General features: G+C 42.2%; 1 protein-coding gene across 4 annotated transcripts in view; it reads left to right on the top strand.

Moving 5' to 3' along the window:
- The window catches only part of ubp1 (upstream binding protein 1), a 110,163-nt gene that overhangs the window by 41,818 nt on the left and 49,463 nt on the right, over positions 1–18,882 (top strand). For 2 of the 4 annotated variants that reach the window (XM_028817525.2, XM_028817527.2), the window contains exon 3: positions 7,924–8,075. In XM_028817525.2, the coding sequence (XP_028673358.1) occupies positions 7,924–8,075 (152 nt within the window). Of the gene's footprint in view, positions 1–4,525; positions 4,881–7,923; positions 8,076–18,882 lie in introns of those variants that run through there. The other 2 variants (XM_028817526.2, XM_028817528.2) reach the window with 2 other exon arrangements.

The following is an 18,882-nucleotide window of genomic DNA, read 5'->3' on the forward strand; positions in this document are numbered from 1 at the left end:
GTGTGTTTTGACCTTGCAATAGCACAATCACAGTGAGACTATGGTGAAATGCGTTGATACCTAAATACTAAGCTGACGGTGCATCAGGGGCTGCAGGCAGTGGTAGACTAAGCTACAGAAGAGTCCATCACAAATTTTTAAACCTATGATTTTTATATTTTTAACTTTGATTTTTATTGTGATCTTCCATTGCATTTGATGATATATCATGTCCTATCTTTTGGATTTTCTGCAAGTGTGAGCCTGTAGTTTTATTGGGGATGCCATAGCATGTTTGATCGACAGTCTCTGCAGGGCTTTGGACTTGGTGAGCAACGCTGTTAACCGGCAGCAATGTGATGTGAAGTATGAAATTCTATTTGCTCTAGTCTGCTGCATATGTTCATTCAGGCACATTTGTTGCAAATCAAAAATTATGTGTTAGTATTCTAATCACACAATTCCTCCCCAACTAATACATTTGTCCTGGAGCCAACCCTGTGGAATTGTGGTGGCAATCGACTAACCTAATAAACGTGTTGATTATGAAAGAAAGTAGGGTAGACAGAGATGGACTGCAAGGGACACTATTGGTCACCAAAAACTGTGGATTGTATTTTGAAGAGTGTGCTGTACTGACCTGTAACACAAGGACACTTCGAAGTTAAGTTCATTTAGGAAAGCACTATGATCAGTAGTATAAAGGTGGGCTGAATGTCATTTCTATCCAGTAAATAAAAATACAGAATTTTAAAGGATGTTGATTGAAAGCACTCATCCACTACTCTCAGACTTACAGAAAAAACAGGGATTACTTTGCACTTGTGTTTGATGACATTTTTTGGGAAAAAAAAAAGATTTTAATGGAAGAATTTAACAGAGGATAATTGTCTGTACATACAGAGTTCTCAAGTTCAGTTTTGGGGGCCCTGTGGCTGTGGGTTTTTCCAACCTAATCTACCTTTAATTGAACTCATTTCTTAATTAAGCAAGATGTTTTTTCCCAATTTAGGATTCTAGTGGCAATCCAAAAGTTACAAGACTGGGTTTACTAAATTCTAATTGATATCAAGGAAGAATGAATATATATTGTGATAACTATTTGTAGTATGGATTTAAAGTTTTTCATTCCACTTTTCCAGGTGTTCTGGTTATTTTACTAATGCAGCCTTTAAGCAAATTTGATTCTGTGTCTTCTTTACTCCATGTTAACGGTTGCTATATTATGATACAATTAACTGACCAAAGTCTACAACAAAAAGGTAAATTAATAGGAAAATAACAAAGAAACTCAAGAAATTCAAGGGATAGTAAAAATGCATTTTTAAAAATTGCTTATAGATGCAAATTTCACACTGCTCTGATTTTTATAAATGAAGGAGAATAGAAGAACATAGCAACAAAAAACAGCTAATTAAGCAATAATACCAATTAGAAAGAAAACTGGATGTCAAAGTGACAAGCAAAAACCTGCAGCTACTGGGGCCCCAGCATTAATTTTGAGAATCACTGCTTGCGACAAAAGACGCTACGCTATTTCTTTTCTTGCTTCTGTTATAGAACATCTGTCACTGCAATACAATTACCAATAATTTCATAAATACTGTATTTTAGGACAAATAAAATTAAACAATTTATTTAATGTGTTTTAATCAGCATACAGTAACATTTTCAGGATTAATGTTCAAGATATTCAGTATGGAGCACTTGGCTGTTTAGTACAGCAGAAAGGTAGTGTTATTCCCCTTGGCTTTCACATGGAAGGGATTAACCACAGGAAGATTTTTAATTTTGAAATTAGCTGTCTTCATCATAATCCTCATTGTCACTCCAGCCTTTTCTGTAGGATGATGGTAACACATTGAGGGTACAATGTGCGGTTTCTGTTTTCATCATTGTACCCTCAATGTGTAATTTTTCCAAGATGTCTCTGTAAGGCTGAAGCTTTAATACGTTGGAGGAGTGCTTCTTCATTTCCCTCTCTTTTAACTTTTAAACTCTTGATTCCAGAAATTCTATTTTGTCCATGGCCATCTGTAAGAAAACCTGTTTTGTATAAACACCTCCTTACCCAAATTGATTCATTAATATAATTTATTCTGACCCATTGATTTATACTCACATTTCTTTGCTTTTACCTTCCAGACATAGCCATTTCTTTGTTTAGTGCTATGTCCACAGTCTGTTTTCCTTTTGTCATTTCCCACACCAACTGTGTTTTATTACATTAATACAAGGCATGTTACACAGTGTCTACCTCATTACTGGAAGAATATGGGCATTTCAGATTTTTACCAGAATTTCTTTTAAAAAGGTTGTTGTTAGTATGGAGGATGTCATGTACAGCCTGCCATGCTAGATCTTTCAAATTATTTGGCGACTATGTACTAGATATCATTTCTCATATTTTCCCCGATTCTGCTTAAAGTTTCTTTAATCCATATTACTTATTTCTTTTCCTTTACCATTTGGGTCAGTAATTTCCAGTCATTTCATACTTTCCTTTCTTCTTCAAAAATTATTTTGCAGTTTATTATTGATTTATATATTGTTGGGGTATGGAAAGCAAACTGTGTACTATCTATGGTTTGATATCATTTGAATTGCCTCAAACTCCCCACCCATCATGTATCATGCCATGTCGCCTACTTTACCACTCCTCTCTTGAATTATTTTAGTATACATTGCTGTATATCTCAGCTTTAAGATATTTTTAATTAATATCCAGAAAATCGTTTCCTCCTTTCTTTCTTATTTTCTTTAACTTTTCCCATGTAATCCTTTCACATGTTCAACTCCAGAAAAAATAAAAACATTATCTTTTAATTTTGTTTTAATTGTCTTTCCTTGGTACATAAATTGTTGCCAAAAAGATTACTTCAGGCAATATAACTGACTTAAGGAGAAGGACTTTCCCTTCATAGCTAAGAATACTCAACTTCCACATACCATCACTTGCTTTACATATCTCAACATCTCTCTCTCGTCTTCCTTTTTATTTCCAAATCTTACTCCCAACATTTTAATACATTTCTTACGTATTTATATTCTCGTACTAGTTTTCTCTGTCCACTTTCCTTGAACCCTACATTCAGTTTTCCCCAAGTTTATCTTTGTTCTGGCAGCCTCACAAAAAAGGCTTATGTCTAATGCTTTATTGACAGAATTTAAATCTCTGATTATAATAGTTATGTCATCCACATACAGCATGCATTTGGCCTCCTTTCCTCCACTTCCTGGGATTTCTGTCCCTTTGATATCCTGATTTTTCTGTATCATGTTTGCCAGCGATTCAATACCGATGACAAACAAAACTGCCAAGAGTGGGCACCCTTGATGTACTCCTCTATGTATTTTTATGTGTTAAGTTCCCATTTATCAATATTTGTTATGTTCTGATAACATTTTCAGATTATTGTCATAATTTGTTTGAGTATTTGAATCCTTTTCAATGTTTTCCATAAAAAATAAATCCTGTTTTATAGAGTCAAATGCCTTTCCCAGGTCAATATTTAACAGATGCATTGGAATTTGGTGTATTCTACAATATGTTATCAAAATAAGATTGTCATTTATTGACCATCCAGTGATTGTTCTTGTATGATGTTCTCCAGAACTTCTCTAAGACGGTTTGCTCTGACTTCTGTTAGCAGTTTATAGTCCTGGCATAAAAGGTTAACTGGCCCCCAGTTTGTCTTTGGGGATCGATGTATTTATTCCAAGATTTGAGCACATCATCTCCTTTTAATATTTTTTGAAATACCTCTAGTACACCTTCTTTTACCAGATGCCTAAAGGTGACATAAAATTCAACTGTAAGTCCATTGATACCTGGCGTCTTGATTTTCTTGCAGGTCTTTACTGCTCGTTTTATTTCACGTTATTTCAAACTCCCTTTGTATTATTTCTTGTATCCGCCCGTCATTCTCTACTTTTAGAACTACTGTATACTGATCTTTTAAGAAGGTTTCTACGATCTTTTGTTTACTTCTTTCTTCCATTTGTTGATTCCCTTCATTATCTTTCAGCTTAACAATGCCACTTTTTTGTTTTTTTAAACGTGTGCATTTTTCATTCTCCTCCATTTCCTGCAGCCTACTCTGAAATCTTAGTTTCTCCTTTCTTCTCCTATCGATGTTCATCATTTCCGTTTTTTTTTTGTTACAGCTATCTTCTTACACAAGTCCCCTCTTTTTTCCCAGTTTGTACTTTTGTAACCAACCGTTCTACATTTTCCTACTGACCCAACTGTACTGTACTTTTCTGCTTAATAGAACCGTTCGCAGGATGGTGCTGAAAAAGTTATTGGCTCAACTGTTTTGACGTGGGATATATGGGCGGCCTCTCTCGTAACAACGCCTATCTGAAGTCGTTTGGCGCGAGGTATTCTGAGCCACGGAGCGCTCCGTACGATCAAGCTGTCGTTTCTAGACATTCCTAGTGACGCAACTATTGATTGACTAATAGTATTTTTCGTTGGGTGGTACTGAAAATATATTTGGCTCAATGGACGGACAGCAAATGGGCGGGCGGATTTTCTCTTTGCCCAGTGCCGCCGCCTAGGAGTGACGTTGAATCCGAGTGGATTACACGTATTACCGGTAGCTGGGAGGCACAATTAGAACGAACACAACAATCCGAAGAAACGGTGTAGTGGCAGCGGGGGCGTCGGTATGAGAGCAGGAGGGCGGCCGGCGGGGCCTGGTGGCTAAGAGCCGGATTTCACTTTTCTACCTGGCCGCGCCGACGAAGCGGAGACCGCCGAGCCGCCCTAAGATCACCGACATGGCCTGGGTCCTGAAGATGGAGGACGCGGCTATCGAGTCTGGTCTGGTGCACGACTTCGACGCTAGCCTCTCCGGTATTGGGCAGGAGCTGGGGGCTGGGGCCTATAGCATGAGGTGAGGAAATAAGCTGGTAAAGGGTGAAGTGTTCTGAAAAGCGACATGAACTTGAAGCAGACGTAAAGAGGTACAGAACATGATGGGCCTGACCAAGGGGTCTAAAGGTACTGGGGTGTAGAGCGTTCTGCCAGTGTCAGTACCCAATCTTCAGCAGAGGATACAGTCGGAGTTAAAGTGAAAGGCGAGGTGTAAAGAATAGAGCAAGGGAACGAAGGTTTCAATCTGACCCCGAGAAAATCGTTTTAGAGTTGTTATTGTCATCTGGGCGACTCTAAAGTCGCAGGGCTTAATGCACTTCCTGTTGACTTTCTTTCTCCAAGGAGATCAGGAGCAATCCCCCCCCCCCCCCCCCCCCCCCAAATATACCTGGGAAACTTTTTTTATTTTGTACATTGATGTTCCCTTAATAAATGAAATGGAAAAATCAGTGTGGAGTAGCAAATCTACCTGCTGCCTGAAACATTCGAGACGAAAGAACGTGCAAATCCTGACTGCTATTGGTGTCGTTAACTTGATCTTTTCAAAGTCCTCCAGTGTAACTCTTGACAAAACGTCTGCTTTCATCTCCGAAGAACTTTTGGGGATAGCAGCACTAACAGGGTGGCTTCTCCTCCATATAGTCCATCCTCATGTTCTTTGGTGGCCGGCAAGTGCTGCATGTGCATATTTTTTGAGTGTTTGCATCATCTTTTAATTTTGTCCTGCAAAATCCTATCCAGCCATTGATGAGTTCATCAGTTGAATACACTATGCCATTTGGAGACATCTCTCATATTTGACTTCTGATTTGAGCCCAGGCGTAATGTTTATGCTCTTCAGCTGTAGAACAGAAAGTTTTTCATGTTTAAATAACAAAAGAAAGTGTCCGCTGTTTTTCAAGAGCGGTCCAGCAGGCCCACAGCATTTAATATTCGGATGGCATGACAGGCTGAGTGAGTTAAAGGAGAATACAGTAAGAGGGCCAAGAAATGGCACAGTACACATCTAGGTGGCTTTTCCAAATTTACTGCTTTATGCCACCTGTTTCAGTATTTCAGCTTGTCCTGCTATCCTCCGATAAAGCAATAGTGAGCTCAGGTATTACCAGTGATGGACAACTGTGGCTTCTTAAGGCACTATGTGGGTGTAACAGCTTGTGATTGTGAACCGTTCGTAGATGTCTGTCTTTCAGGCAAGCGATGATGAGTGTGATATAAGAACATTCTTAGATACTAAAGCACTCTGTTCTAGAATGTCCTTCAGGTATATGAGATAACAGTGAAGGTGTCACAAGCTAAAGCTTTGTGCAGACTAGTTGCTCAGTGCATTATGATGGGCAACAGAGTTCTGATGTCTGCATATGTTTAATACAGGGCCTCCCTTACCAACTCTCCAATGAGAGGTCAAATTCATGACACTTCTCTGAAGGGCAGACGTCTGCCCTTTGCTCTGCTTTTCATTTTGGCTATTTTTAGGTGGTGGTCTCTTTTACCCGGTCAGCACCTTCTTGACAGACACATGAAGCAAGTTTGCTTGAGTGGGATGTCGGGTAGTAAACAAGTTTCTGAGCTTTGCGGCGGATTGGAGATAGCCATTGCTTGTATGTTGTTTGTGTATGGTATTCTTTACGGTCATGCAGCAGATTGTAGTTAGATACTGATTGCCCAGTTTATCATTAAGCTTCTTGGTGTAATTTTTTGACTATGGCTGCCTGGTTTCTTTGAGCTCTGTGAGGCAGCAGACTACTACAAGACAGTATTATCCACAAGGGTGTACAAATAAGACGGCTTGTGATGTTGGTGACAAGGTAAGGTGACCACCCTGGTACAAGGACAGTGCTTAAGTTCCATCCCCCACTGCACACTGCTGCTGCTTTGTCCTCTCTGTTATGGGCCTTGCTTTGCGATTTGTTTTAAATTAATGATGTGGCCTTGCACATTAATGCAAGCATCCCAGGCAGGAGCTTTTTAAGTAGTTGCTCTAGATGTGAGCATCTTTGTCAGTTACTCTGTGCTGTTTATCAGGTCTTCGTGTTTAGATGAGTGCCAAAATTTTACTTAACAGTGAGTGACAGTGCTGTAGCTCTCTGGCATGTTCTGCCTTGTGTTAATTCAAGTTAAATATCCTGAAATTTTTGTGTAGAAGGTGTTGTTAGGTGCACTTTGTAATGTTTTTGTCACTGCTTTGCTTTTTAGGGCTACACCTGTTGTTTTCGAAATTATTTTGCCAATAACTATTTGTGTCACACTCCACAATGGCTGTCATTACTGTTACCATGGGAACCAGAGGCTCAATGGAGCCTGACCCTACACTTTGATCCTGTCTGAGTGACAATCCAGTCTTGCTTTTAATAGGGCCAAGTACACATTGACATGAATCTGTCAAACCCAGAATGTCTGTGTCATGTTGTGGCTCAAGTGGATGAGCAGGTGCTGTGTTTTGCAGCGTGGAGTGTTGGGGCATAAATATGGTAAAATGTTGCTAAGGCATTTGCAATGAGAATTCCAGGGTGGAAAGAAAACTGAAAGGTGGCTGTACTGCTTAAGCAAAAGTACAAGATGAAAGCATCCTCAGGTTGGAATGTGTTTATGTGGCATTTTGTGTATGTGTGTCTGTTTTGTGTTTTTTTTTCTTTTTACTACCATGTCAGCAACATGTGAAGCTAGCAAATCCAGTCCAAAAAAAAGCACAACTAGCCTTTGCCACCAAGGAATAAGTGCGTTTGTCAGCATGACATGCTGTTGCAATGGTAGCGAAGCAGGCAGAGCTGCTTGGGATTCCTTTTGATATCCAGAATGCGTAGTTTATGAAAAAAGATAGATGTTCAAGTTAAGATTTTCTACCAGCCAAAGCTACAAGGTGTGAGTGTTGCAAAGCTATTACATAAGCTGTTGAGGCTCCCTCATCAGGATATGACAGGACATGTTTCATTAGCTGTTTCCAACATTAGCTTTCTTTGTGGAAAGCAATTACAAAAAAAGTGCTGCCTCCAGAATACCCAATCTCCCCAGAGCATTCAGTTAAATATCTGTCTACCTTCTCCTGTTCTTTGTCTCTCCAGTGATGTCCTGGCTCTGCCTATATTCAAACAAGAAGACTCGGCTCTGACCCTAAACAGTGAGACCAAAAACCCCCCCTTTCAATATGTTTTGTGTGCCTCCACATCACCAGCTGTCAAAGTGCACGAGGAGACCCTCACCTACCTGAATCAAGGTAAGAGTTTAATAGCTGTCTCCTAATCCTCCTATTTATTAGCTGCATAAAACAAAATATTTAAATGCAACTGGAACCATTGTTATACTCTTGCCTTTAAATAAAGTGACTGTTGTGCCTTCTGGCTTTGTAATATTTACCAGTTTTTATCAAACTTTATTCTAAAGGAGTAAAATTCAAGAGTAGATTCTAACAGATACATACATCTGGCACCTCTAGTCAACAGTGAAGCAGCAATGTGAGCAGGTCAGCTTGTTTAGCAAAACCTTCATTGTGAGTTGATAAACTGCATTTTGTAGGAGTCTGTGCCTTAAATTGTGATGAAACAACACTACATACTAGTCAACAGCACAATTGAGACAGCAGGCCACCTCACTAAGGAAAGACGTTTTGAAATGGCATGTTGCCGATAACCATACAGGACTACAGCATGCTGCAGATGCTGCCTTACTGTTAACTTCATGGGATGATTTCATGGGAAGTTTAAAAAAAAAAAAAAAAAAAAAAGCACAATACTACCTGGCTCCATTTTTGGGCTTTTTTAACATACTGCTAATTAGTGCTGGGCGGTATACCGGTTCATACCGAAAACCGTTTTTTATTTTTTTTATGATATGGATTTTTCTTATACCGCAACACCGGTTTAAATTGCCTAAACGACGTTCGGAACGTGGCGCAGCGGGAAACTGTTCAAGTGGGCACCTTTTTCACTGCTACACCGCTAAACACAGATTTGTTGCACTAGGGCTCTTTTTCACTGCTACACCACCAAATAGTGGGCGGTAGCATAGGTATGCCGCGCGGTGAAAATGGACAGAGAGCATTAAAAAAACCAGTCACGTCTGTCGCCTGGAGATGCTTTAGTTTTAAAAGGTCAGATGTGTAAATACTGTTTCTATACTACTGGATAATACTGCAAGCCAAGTTGTACTTGTTTTATTTGTTTTCAATACAGTGTAATGTACCTGGGTACTGTGTAATAGTGTGACGACATTTTGACTTTATTCTCGACATTTCCACTTTAATCTTGACGCTTATGACGAGAATAAAGTCAACATGTTGACTTTATTCTCGTAATTTGTCATTAAAGTAGAACATCGTAAGCTAAACTTAATCATAAAATGAATATTTAATTTACTAGATTTTCTCAAACCCCGTCATAAGTTATATAGCACATTAAATGCTTTGTGTTAGAACATTAGAACACTCTAGACGAGAACAGGCCATTCAGCCCAACAAAGCTCACCAGTACTATCCACTTATTTCTTCCAAGAAAACATCAAGTCGAGTTTTGAAAGACCCTAACGTCTTACTGTCTACCACACTACTTGGTAGCTTATTCCAAGTTTCTATCGTTCTTTGTGTAAAGAAAAACTTCCTAATGTTTGTGCGAAATTTACCCTTAACAAGTTTCCAACTGTGTCCCCGTGTTCTTGATGAACTCATTTTAAAATAACAGTCTCGATCCACTGTACTAATTCCCTTCATAATTTTAAACACTAAAATCATGTCACCTCTTAATCTTCTTTTGCTTAAACTGTAAAGGCTCAGCTCTTTTAATCTTTCCTCATAATTCAACCCCTACACTATTGCACCTTAACACTTAATTCTACTTTATTCACATAATTTTACTTATTTATGTTCTACTATACTGTTATCTTTCAATCTATGACTTATTGTTAATCTAACTGATATTCTTCTAACTTTGCACAGTTTTTGATAAGCGGATCAGGATGCATTTCACTGCGTGTTGCCCTATATAACTATGCATGTGACAAATAAAAAATCTTGAGAATTTCAAAAACGGAGTTTACCACACATGCATTTATTGGTTACTTTGTTAGTGTATATATATTTATCTGACTGCTTATTTAAAAAGCTAAATTTACCCCAGGAGTCAAAAATGTTCTGTCTAGCCCTTGTACAAAAACCTAGACAAAAGCTGGGGTATCACCTTGGTAACCCCATGTACTTTTGGAACTGTGAGAGGAAATAGCAAGAATTTACAGACAGGAGTCCAGTGCAGAACTCTACTTACTTTTTTACTTTGTTAAAAAAAAAAAAAAAAATAACTGCTGATGATGTGATCGTTTTGTCTGTGCTGAAATTCCAAACAGAGAAACCTGTCCTGACCTCATTAAAAAGATTCAGCATATTGGGACTCGCAAGATTACAAATATTGTTTTTAAAGAAGTTCTGAAATAAAAGTGAAACTAATGAAATAGCAACAATTCAAAGAAAAAAAAATCTTAAAAGTGTGTATCCGGAAAACCAAACACGGGGGTTGGCGAGCGAAGTGAGCAGGGGGCAAAGCCCCCTAGTTCTCAAAAATAATGAAATGCAATTTGAAACTTTATACTCCAATCTGTGAAGTATGCCATTTTGATTAAAACGCTTCGAAAAAAGTGAAAGCAGCTTTAGAAGAGCAACCAAGTGCATGTCCCATTAGCATTCAAGACCTTTGTGAGAATTTAATTAAAGGACGTCACAATTCAGAAAGTCCTCCTTGGTATAGTGATATTTTTTCAATTAAGTGATCAACTAGAAACTGAACAGTGTCAGTTGAAATCAAGTGAACATTTGTTCAAGTCAGAAGATAGAAAAGATGTAGCAAATCTGCAACAAAATAATGGGGCCTCTTGTATAACACGGTGTGTAGAATTCACAATAAAAAGCTGTGTGCAGACAAAACTGGAAATGTGTGTACGCGCAAAAAATTCAGATGCATAAAACTGTGTGTAAGCAAAGTTGCATGCACTTCCTCTTTATAAATCCCAATCAATATAGATTTTAACACACATTCACATTCCTACAGCCTTACCCCAACTCCTCCCAGAATTACACCTATTTAAATATGCAAATCAATATAAATAACCCCTTCTATTCAGTGTTTTGTTAAAAGACAATGGCAAAAGCACGTGTAAAAAAGGATTTCAGTGAATGCAAAATGGAGGTCCTGTTCAGTGAAGTGTAAGTGAGGAAAAACATACAATTTGGTGTCTTAAGCAGTGGTATAAACAAAAAAAAGAAATTGATGGAGTGGTACAGCGTGGTGGAGGCACTCGAAAGTTCAAATTCAGAAAGCTGCACATTGCGTGACATAAAAAAGAAGTGGTCACATATCCAAATTGCTGTGAAAAGGCAAGTCGTAGCCCACAGTCTGTGGGGGGAGGGGCAGGGGATTCTGTCGAGATTAACGTCGAAATGTGGACTTTAATCTCAAAATTTCCACTTTAATCTCAGTTTATTTTGTCAGTAAAGTAGAATTTAAATCATTTATGTTAGGTAGAATACCTAGTGGGTGCTGGGCAGTCTTATGGCCTTGGAACCCTGCAATTTTTTTTTTTTTTCTCCAGCCCTCTGGAGGTTCTTTTTTCTGTCCTCCATGGCCATCTGACCTTACTTTTTTCTTTTTTAATTAGTATTACCTAATTTTTATTTTCTTCATCTTGTAAAGCCCGTTGAGCTACATCATTTGAATGAAAATGTGCTATACAGTAATCCCTCGCTATATCGCGCTTCGCCTTTCGCGGCTTCACTCCATCGCGGATTTTATATGTAAGCATATTTAAATATATATCGCGGGTTTTTTGCTGGTTCGTGGATTTCTGAGGACAATGGGTCTTCTAATTTCTGGTACATGCTTCCTCAGTTGGTTTGCCCAGTTGATTTCATACAAGGGACGCTATTGGCAGATGGCTGAGAAGCTACCCGGCTTACTTTTCTGTCTCTCTTGCGCTTTCTCTGATCCTGACGTAGGGGGATTGAGCAGGGGGGCTGTTCGCACACCTAGACCATAAGGACGCTCGTCTAAAAATGCTGAAAGATTATCTTCACGTTGCTATCTTTTGTGCAGCTGCTTCCTGAAACGACATGCTGCGTGCTTCGCATACTTAAAAGCTCGAAGGGCACGTATTGATTTTTGATTGAAAAACAAACTGTCTCTCTCTCTTCCTGCTCCTGACGGAGGGGGTGTGAGCTGCCGCCTTCAACAGCTTTGTGCCGCGGTGCTTCGCATACTTAAAAGCAAACAGCCCTGTTGATTTGTTTGCTTTCCTCTGTCTTTCTGACAGACTCTGCTCCTGACGCGCACTCCTTTGAAGAGGAAAATATGTTTGCATTCTTTTAATTGTGAGACGGAACTGTCATCTCTGTCTTGTCATGGAGCACAGTTTAAACTTTTGAAAAAGAGACAAATGTTTGTTTGCAGTGTTTGAATAACGTTCCTGCTCTCTACAACCTCCTGTGTTTCTGCGCAAATCTGTGACCCAAGCATGACAATATAAAAATAACCATATAAACATATGGTTTCTACTTCGCGGATTTTCTTATTTCGCGGGTGGCTCTGGAACGCAACCCCCACGATGGAGGAGGGATTACTTTATAAATAAATGTTGTTGTTTTAGAATATTGTAAACATCATCTTTAAATTGATATTTAATTTACAAGAGTTTCTGAGTCCCCATCCTAACTAAAGTAGCACAATTAAATGCCTCATATTCTAATTGTTCCCTGACCCAGCTGTTAATCGCTACTGCTTCTTAGATTGGCTTTCTCTTACACCAACAGGAGCTCTCAGGCAGTGATCGCCACACAGAATACATTACATTCCTGATATTACAGGGCGCTACCCTGGATGGAAAAATTTTATTGTATTGTAGCAGTATTGTGTCTGTCAAACGTACCAACCCCCAATTCCTGTCCTTCCATTTTCTTTGTCCAGTTATCAAATCACCACTAAATAAGCGTCTGTGAAAATGTGGAATCAGCTGTAGCATAGAATATTGACTTTTCAAAACTTTTAAAGAACATTGAAAAATCTTTGTTATCCATTTTTATTTATTCCATCCATGCATCCAGTCACAGCCAGCATCACACATGAGTCAGGAACAATCCCTGGACGGTGCAACAGCTCATCTCTACCGCTGTGCTGCCACATGATTAATTATTAACAGTATACATTATTTAAATGAAGTTAACAATTTATCTGTTAAATGTAATATACTTACTTTAATGCATTTCATCATAGAAATTATATCAAGTATACATCCTACTATTTTAACAGCACACAGCTCAAAGTGGATAGCTCTTGGAAATCTGAATCGACTTCAGTAAATATCTTCATCATCTTCTGTAAATATATGCTCTCTTCTAATTCTTCCATTTGCGATGTCTTCTAGCAATGCTAAAGCAGCTATAATAGTTGGAACAGTTTGGCCATTTCGTGCACCCTTATATTGTTACAGAATGATTACAATCAAGTGAATTAAATTTGTTAACAATATGCAGTTAATTTTGGTTTATTTTATAAAACCTGCATCATGGATGCAAATCTAAAAAAGAAAGTGAAACAATACAGAAACAGTAGCACTGCTTTGACTCTGAGTGAAACCTGCTTGCAAAACCGAGCAGAAACGTGCATACAAATGGTACAGTGCTGCTGTGAAAGCCATGTGAGTGGCTTTACACCAAGTTTAGTTTTGTATGGAAATGGGCATATGCAACATTTTGTGTTTACGCACCGTTTTTTCATGAGGCCCCTGCTCATGTAGTAGAATCAGAAATCTTGATGACTTTTAAGTAGAATCTGGAAGAGCCATTGGGGACATTTAGCTGTTAGCTGACCAGACAGCTTGATGGACAGAGTAATCTTCAAAAATAATATTATGTATGTAATAAATCAAGCTGTAGCCATGTACTTTCACTATACTGATGCCTAAGAGATGTCACCTCTGCACCCTTCTCACATGGTACTATATAGTGACACTTTTATTATTGGCCAATCAACATTTGTGTTTCTTTTTCAATTTGAAACTTGCTTTTGAAATAAAAAGCCATTTATTGCAGGATGTTCTGGTTGTCAGTCAGTCAGTCATTCTCTAACCCGCTATATCCTAACACAGGGTCACGGGGGTCTGCTGGAGCCAATCCCAGCCAAAACAGTGCGCAAGGCAGGAACAAATCCCAGGCAGGGCGCCAGCTAACTGCAGGGCACACACACACCCCCTCCCCAAGCTCACACTAGGGACAATTTAGGATCGCCAGTGCACCTAACCTGCATGTCTTTGGACTGTGGGAGGAAACCAAAGCACCCGGAGGAAGCCCATGCAGACATGGAAAGAACATGCAAACTCCACGCAGGGAGGATCCGGGAAGCGAACCCAGGTCTCCTTACTGCTAGGCAGCTGCGCTACCATGCCACCCGGATGTTCTGGTTTTGCACTTGAAAAGTACTCATTTGTAGTTAGTTGTGATCAGTAGAGGGTTTTGTACTTTTTTAAATTCCAAGAGTTGAAACTGAAGTTTGTAGTCCTGCAGTGCTGTCAGCCTTCATGTTGCCTTTGGCATTAATCAGTGACATTTGTAAAGAAACACATTACACAAATACTTTTGTTTGTTTTTTCTCTTCAAATTGTTTATGCAAGATTCCTCACTTACCAGGTGTGGTTTCATTAGACGCTGTAAAACATTTTTTCTGTATTATATTTGGCAATAATAGATGGATACTGTGCTTTGAGTAAAGTAATATGTTGTTGAGTTAGTTATTTATTGGCTGATAAAATTTATAGGCTGTCCAAAGCACGATATGAGAGAGGCCCATCTTCATATAAATAGTGGATTAAAGTTCAGGTCACTGGAAACTGAATTCCTTTGTGAAGTGAGAATTTAATATCTTTATGAAGATAGTGCATCCTCCCCCACCATCGAAGCCAACTCACCACCAGGTGGTGATCAGTTGACAGCTCCGCCCCTCTCTTCACCCGAGTGTCCAAGACATGTGGCCGCAAGTCTGACGACACGACCACAAAGTCGATCATCGAACTGAGGCCTAGGGTGTCCTGGTGCCAAGTGCACATATGAACACCCCTATGCTTGAACATGGTGTTCATTATGGACAATCCGTGACGAGCACAGAAGTCCAATAACAAAACACCGCTCGGGTTCAGATCAGGGGGGCCATTCCTCCCAATCACGCCCTTCCAGGTCTCACTGTCATTGCCCACGTGAGCATTGAAGTCTCCCAGCAGAACGAGGGAGTCCCCAGAAGGTATGCCCTCTAGCACCCCCCTCCAGGGACTCCAAAAAGGGTGGGTACTCCGAACTGCTGTTCGGTGCATAAGCACAAACAACAGTTAGGACCCGTCCCCCCACCCGAAGGCGAAGGGAGGCTACCCTCTCGTCCACTGGGGTAAACCCCAATGTACAGGCTCCAAGTTGGGGGGCAATAAGTATACCCACACCTGCTCGGCGCCTCTCACCGGGGGCAACTCCAGAGTGGTAGAGAGTCCAGCCCCTCTCAAGGAGATTGGTTCCAGAGTCCAAGCTGTGCGTCGAGGTGAGTCCGACTATATCTAACCGGAACCTCTCAACTTCGCGCACTAGCTCAGGCTCTTTCCCCTTCAGAGAGGTGACATTCTACGTCCCAAGAGCCAGCTTCTGTAGCCGAGGATCGGACCGTCAAGGTCCCCGCCTTAGGCCACCACCCAACTCATACTGCACCCGACCTCCTTGGCCCCTCCCATAGGTGGTGAGCCCATGGGAAGGGGGACCCACGTTGCCTCTTCGGGCTGTGCCCGGCCGAGCCCCATGGGTGCAGGCCCGGCCACCAGGCGCTCGCCATCGAGCCCCACCTCCAGGCCTGGCTCCAGAGTGGGGCCCCGGTGACCCGCGTCCGGGCAAGGGAAAACGCCGTCCAAAATTGTTTTTCTTCATAGGAGGTTTGTTTAACCGCTCTTTGTCTCGTCCCTCACCTAGGACCAGTTTGCCTTGGGTGGCCCTACCAGGGGCATAAAGCCCCGGACAACAGAGCTCCTAGGATCATTGGGACACGCAAACCCCTCCACCACGATAAGGTGACGGTTAAAGGAGGGGCCACATGTCTTGGACACTCGGGTGAAGAGAGGGGCGGAGCTGTCAACTGATCACCACCTGGTGGTGAGTTGGCTTCGATGGTGGGGGAGGATGCCGGTCAGGCGTGGTAGGCCCAAACGTGTTGTGAGGGTCTGCTGGGAACGTCTGGCAGAGCCCCCTGTCAGAAGTAGCTTCAACTCCCACTTCGGCAGAACTTCGACCACATCCCGAGGGAGGTGGGGGACATTGAGTCCGAATGGGCCGTGTTCCGTGCGTCTATTGTTGAGGCAGCTGACCGGAGCTGTGGCCGTAAGGTGGTCGGTGCCTGTCGTGGCGGCAATCCCCGAACCCGTTGGTGGACACCGGTGGTAAAGGATGCCGTCAAGCTGAAGAAGGAGTCCTACGGGACCCTGGAGGCAGCTGATAGGTACCGGCAGGCCAAGCGGAATGCGGCTTTGGTGGTTGCTGAGGCAAAAACTCGGGTGTGGGAGGAGTTTGGGGAGGCCACGGAGAACGACTTTCGGACGGCTTCGAGGAGATTCTGGTCCACCATCCGGCGTCTCAGGAAGGGGAAGCAGTGCAGTGTCAACACTGTATATGGTGGGGATGGTTGCGCTGCTGACCTCGACTCGGGACGTTGTGGGTCGGTGGAGGGAGTACTTCGAAGACCTCCCAATCCCATTAACATGCCTTCCAATGAGGAAAGCAGAGCCTGGGGACTCAGAGGTGGGCTCCCCCATCTCTGGGACTGAGGTCACCGAGGTGGTCAAAAAACTCCTTGGTGCAGGGCCCCGGGGGTGGATGAGATACGCCCGGAGTTCCTCAAGGCTCTGGATGTTGTAGGACTGTCTTGGCTGGCACTCCTCTGCAACATCGCATGGACATCAGGGACAGTGCCTCTGGATTGGCAGACCGGGGTGGTGGTCCCCCTCTTTAAGAAGGGGGATCGGAGGGTGTGTTCCAACTACAGAGGGGATCACACTCCTCAGCCTCCCTGGAAAAGTCTATTCAGGGGGTCCTGGAGAGGAGGGTCGTCGGATAGTCGAGCCTCGGATTCAGGAGGAACAGTGTGGTTTTCGTCCTGGTCGCGGAACAGTGGACCAGCTCTACACCCTTAGCAGGGTCCTGGAGGGTGCATGGGAGTTTGCCCAACCAGTCTACATGTGTTTTGTGGACTTGGAAAAGGCATTCGACCGTGTCCCTCTGGGAATCCTGTGGGGGGTACTCCGAGAGTATGGGGTACCGGCCCCCCTGAAAAGGGCTGTTCAGTCCCTGTACGATTGGTGCCAGAGCTTGGTCCGCATTGCCGGCAGTAAGTCGAACCCGTTTCCAGTGAGAGTTGGACTCCGCCAGGGCTGCCCTTTGTCACCGATTCCGTTCATAACTTTTATGGACAGAATTTCTAGGCGCAGCCAGGGCGTTGAGGGGGTCAGGTTTGGTGGGCTCAGGATTGAGTCACTGCTTTTTGCAGATGATGTGGTCCTGTTTGCTTCATCAGGCCGTGATCTTCAGCTCTCTCTGGATCGGTTCGCAGCCGAGTGTGAAGCGGCTGGGATGAGAATCAGCACCTCCAGATCCGAAACCATGGTCCTCAGCCGGAAAAGGGTGGAGTGCCCTCTCAGGGTTGGTAGCGAGATCCTGCCCAAGTGGAGGAGTTCAAGTATCTCGGGGTCTTGTTCACGAGTGAGGGAAGAGTGGAGCGTGAGATCGACAGGCGGATCGGTGCGGCATCCACAGTAATGCGGGCGCTGCATCGGTCTGTCGTGGTGAAAAAGGAGCTGAGCCGCAAGGCGAAGCTCTCAATTTACCAGTCGATCTATGTTCCTACCCTCACCTATGGTCATGAGCTATGGGTAGTGACCGAAAGAACGAGATCGCGAATACAAGCGACTGAAATGAGTTTCCTCCGCAGGGTGTCTGGGCTTTCCCTTAAAGATAGGGTGAGAAGCTCAGTCATCCGGGAGGGGCTCAGAGTAGAGCCGCTGCTCCTCCGCATCGAGAGGAGTCAGATGAGGTGGCTCGGGCATCTGATCAGAATGCCTCCTCGACGCCTCCCTGGTGAGGTGTTCCGGGCACGTCTAACCGGGAGGAGGCCCCGGGGAAGACCCAGGACACGCTGGAGGGACTATGTCTCTCGACTGGCCTGGGAACGCCTTAGGATTCTCCCGGAAGAGCTAGAAGAAGTGGCCGGGGAGAGGGAAGTCTGGGCATCTCTGCTTAAGCTACTGCCCCTGCGACCCGACCTCGGATAAGCGGGAGACAATGGATAGATGGATGAAGATAGTGCTGCCTCCTGTTGTGGTTTCTTTTATGTTGTATGTTTGTATTTAGCACCAAAGTGCTTCGAATCAGTCCTTAATTTTATGCAGATTTCATTTGATGTTGAAAATGCTTGTAATGGTCTACAAAGTATGAAAAAGTAACAATTGTCCCTTATGTATTTTCTTTGTTGCAGTCTGTGAATCTCTCCACTCTTGTCACATGTCTGTTGTTATGAAAAGATCTGTTACATATATGACACTTACGTCATGAACAATTTTGATTGTAAATATGAGTGGAATTTAGGCTGTTAATACTGGGGAGATTTAGAAGTAGCTGTTTAAAATTGTCAGTCTTGTCCAACAAAAGAAAATAATTTTCATGTGTTACAGTGAAAAATGCATATTTTAATTTACTGCTTCAGTAGTGGTATTAAGTTGTTCTCATTATGGAGAAATAAACTGTGGTAGTGACCATCTTCAAAGTTTTTTTTTTTGTTTGTTTTTTTTTTCTTTGCGGCTTAATTTTAGATTGCTTTCTTATTTTTCCTTGTGTATGGAGATTGTCCATACTGTTTTTGTGATTGCCTCAACACCTGTGTGTTTGTGTGATGTCCATTTTCTGACTTAAGATTAGTACTAGGGTGTTGTACCGTGTTAGCCATTATGAATGTAGAGAAAAGCCAAGTCATTTTGCT

This window comes from Erpetoichthys calabaricus, chromosome 13, assembly GCF_900747795.2.
Source record: "Erpetoichthys calabaricus chromosome 13, fErpCal1.3, whole genome shotgun sequence".
NCBI lineage: Eukaryota > Metazoa > Chordata > Cladistia > Polypteriformes > Polypteridae > Erpetoichthys > Erpetoichthys calabaricus.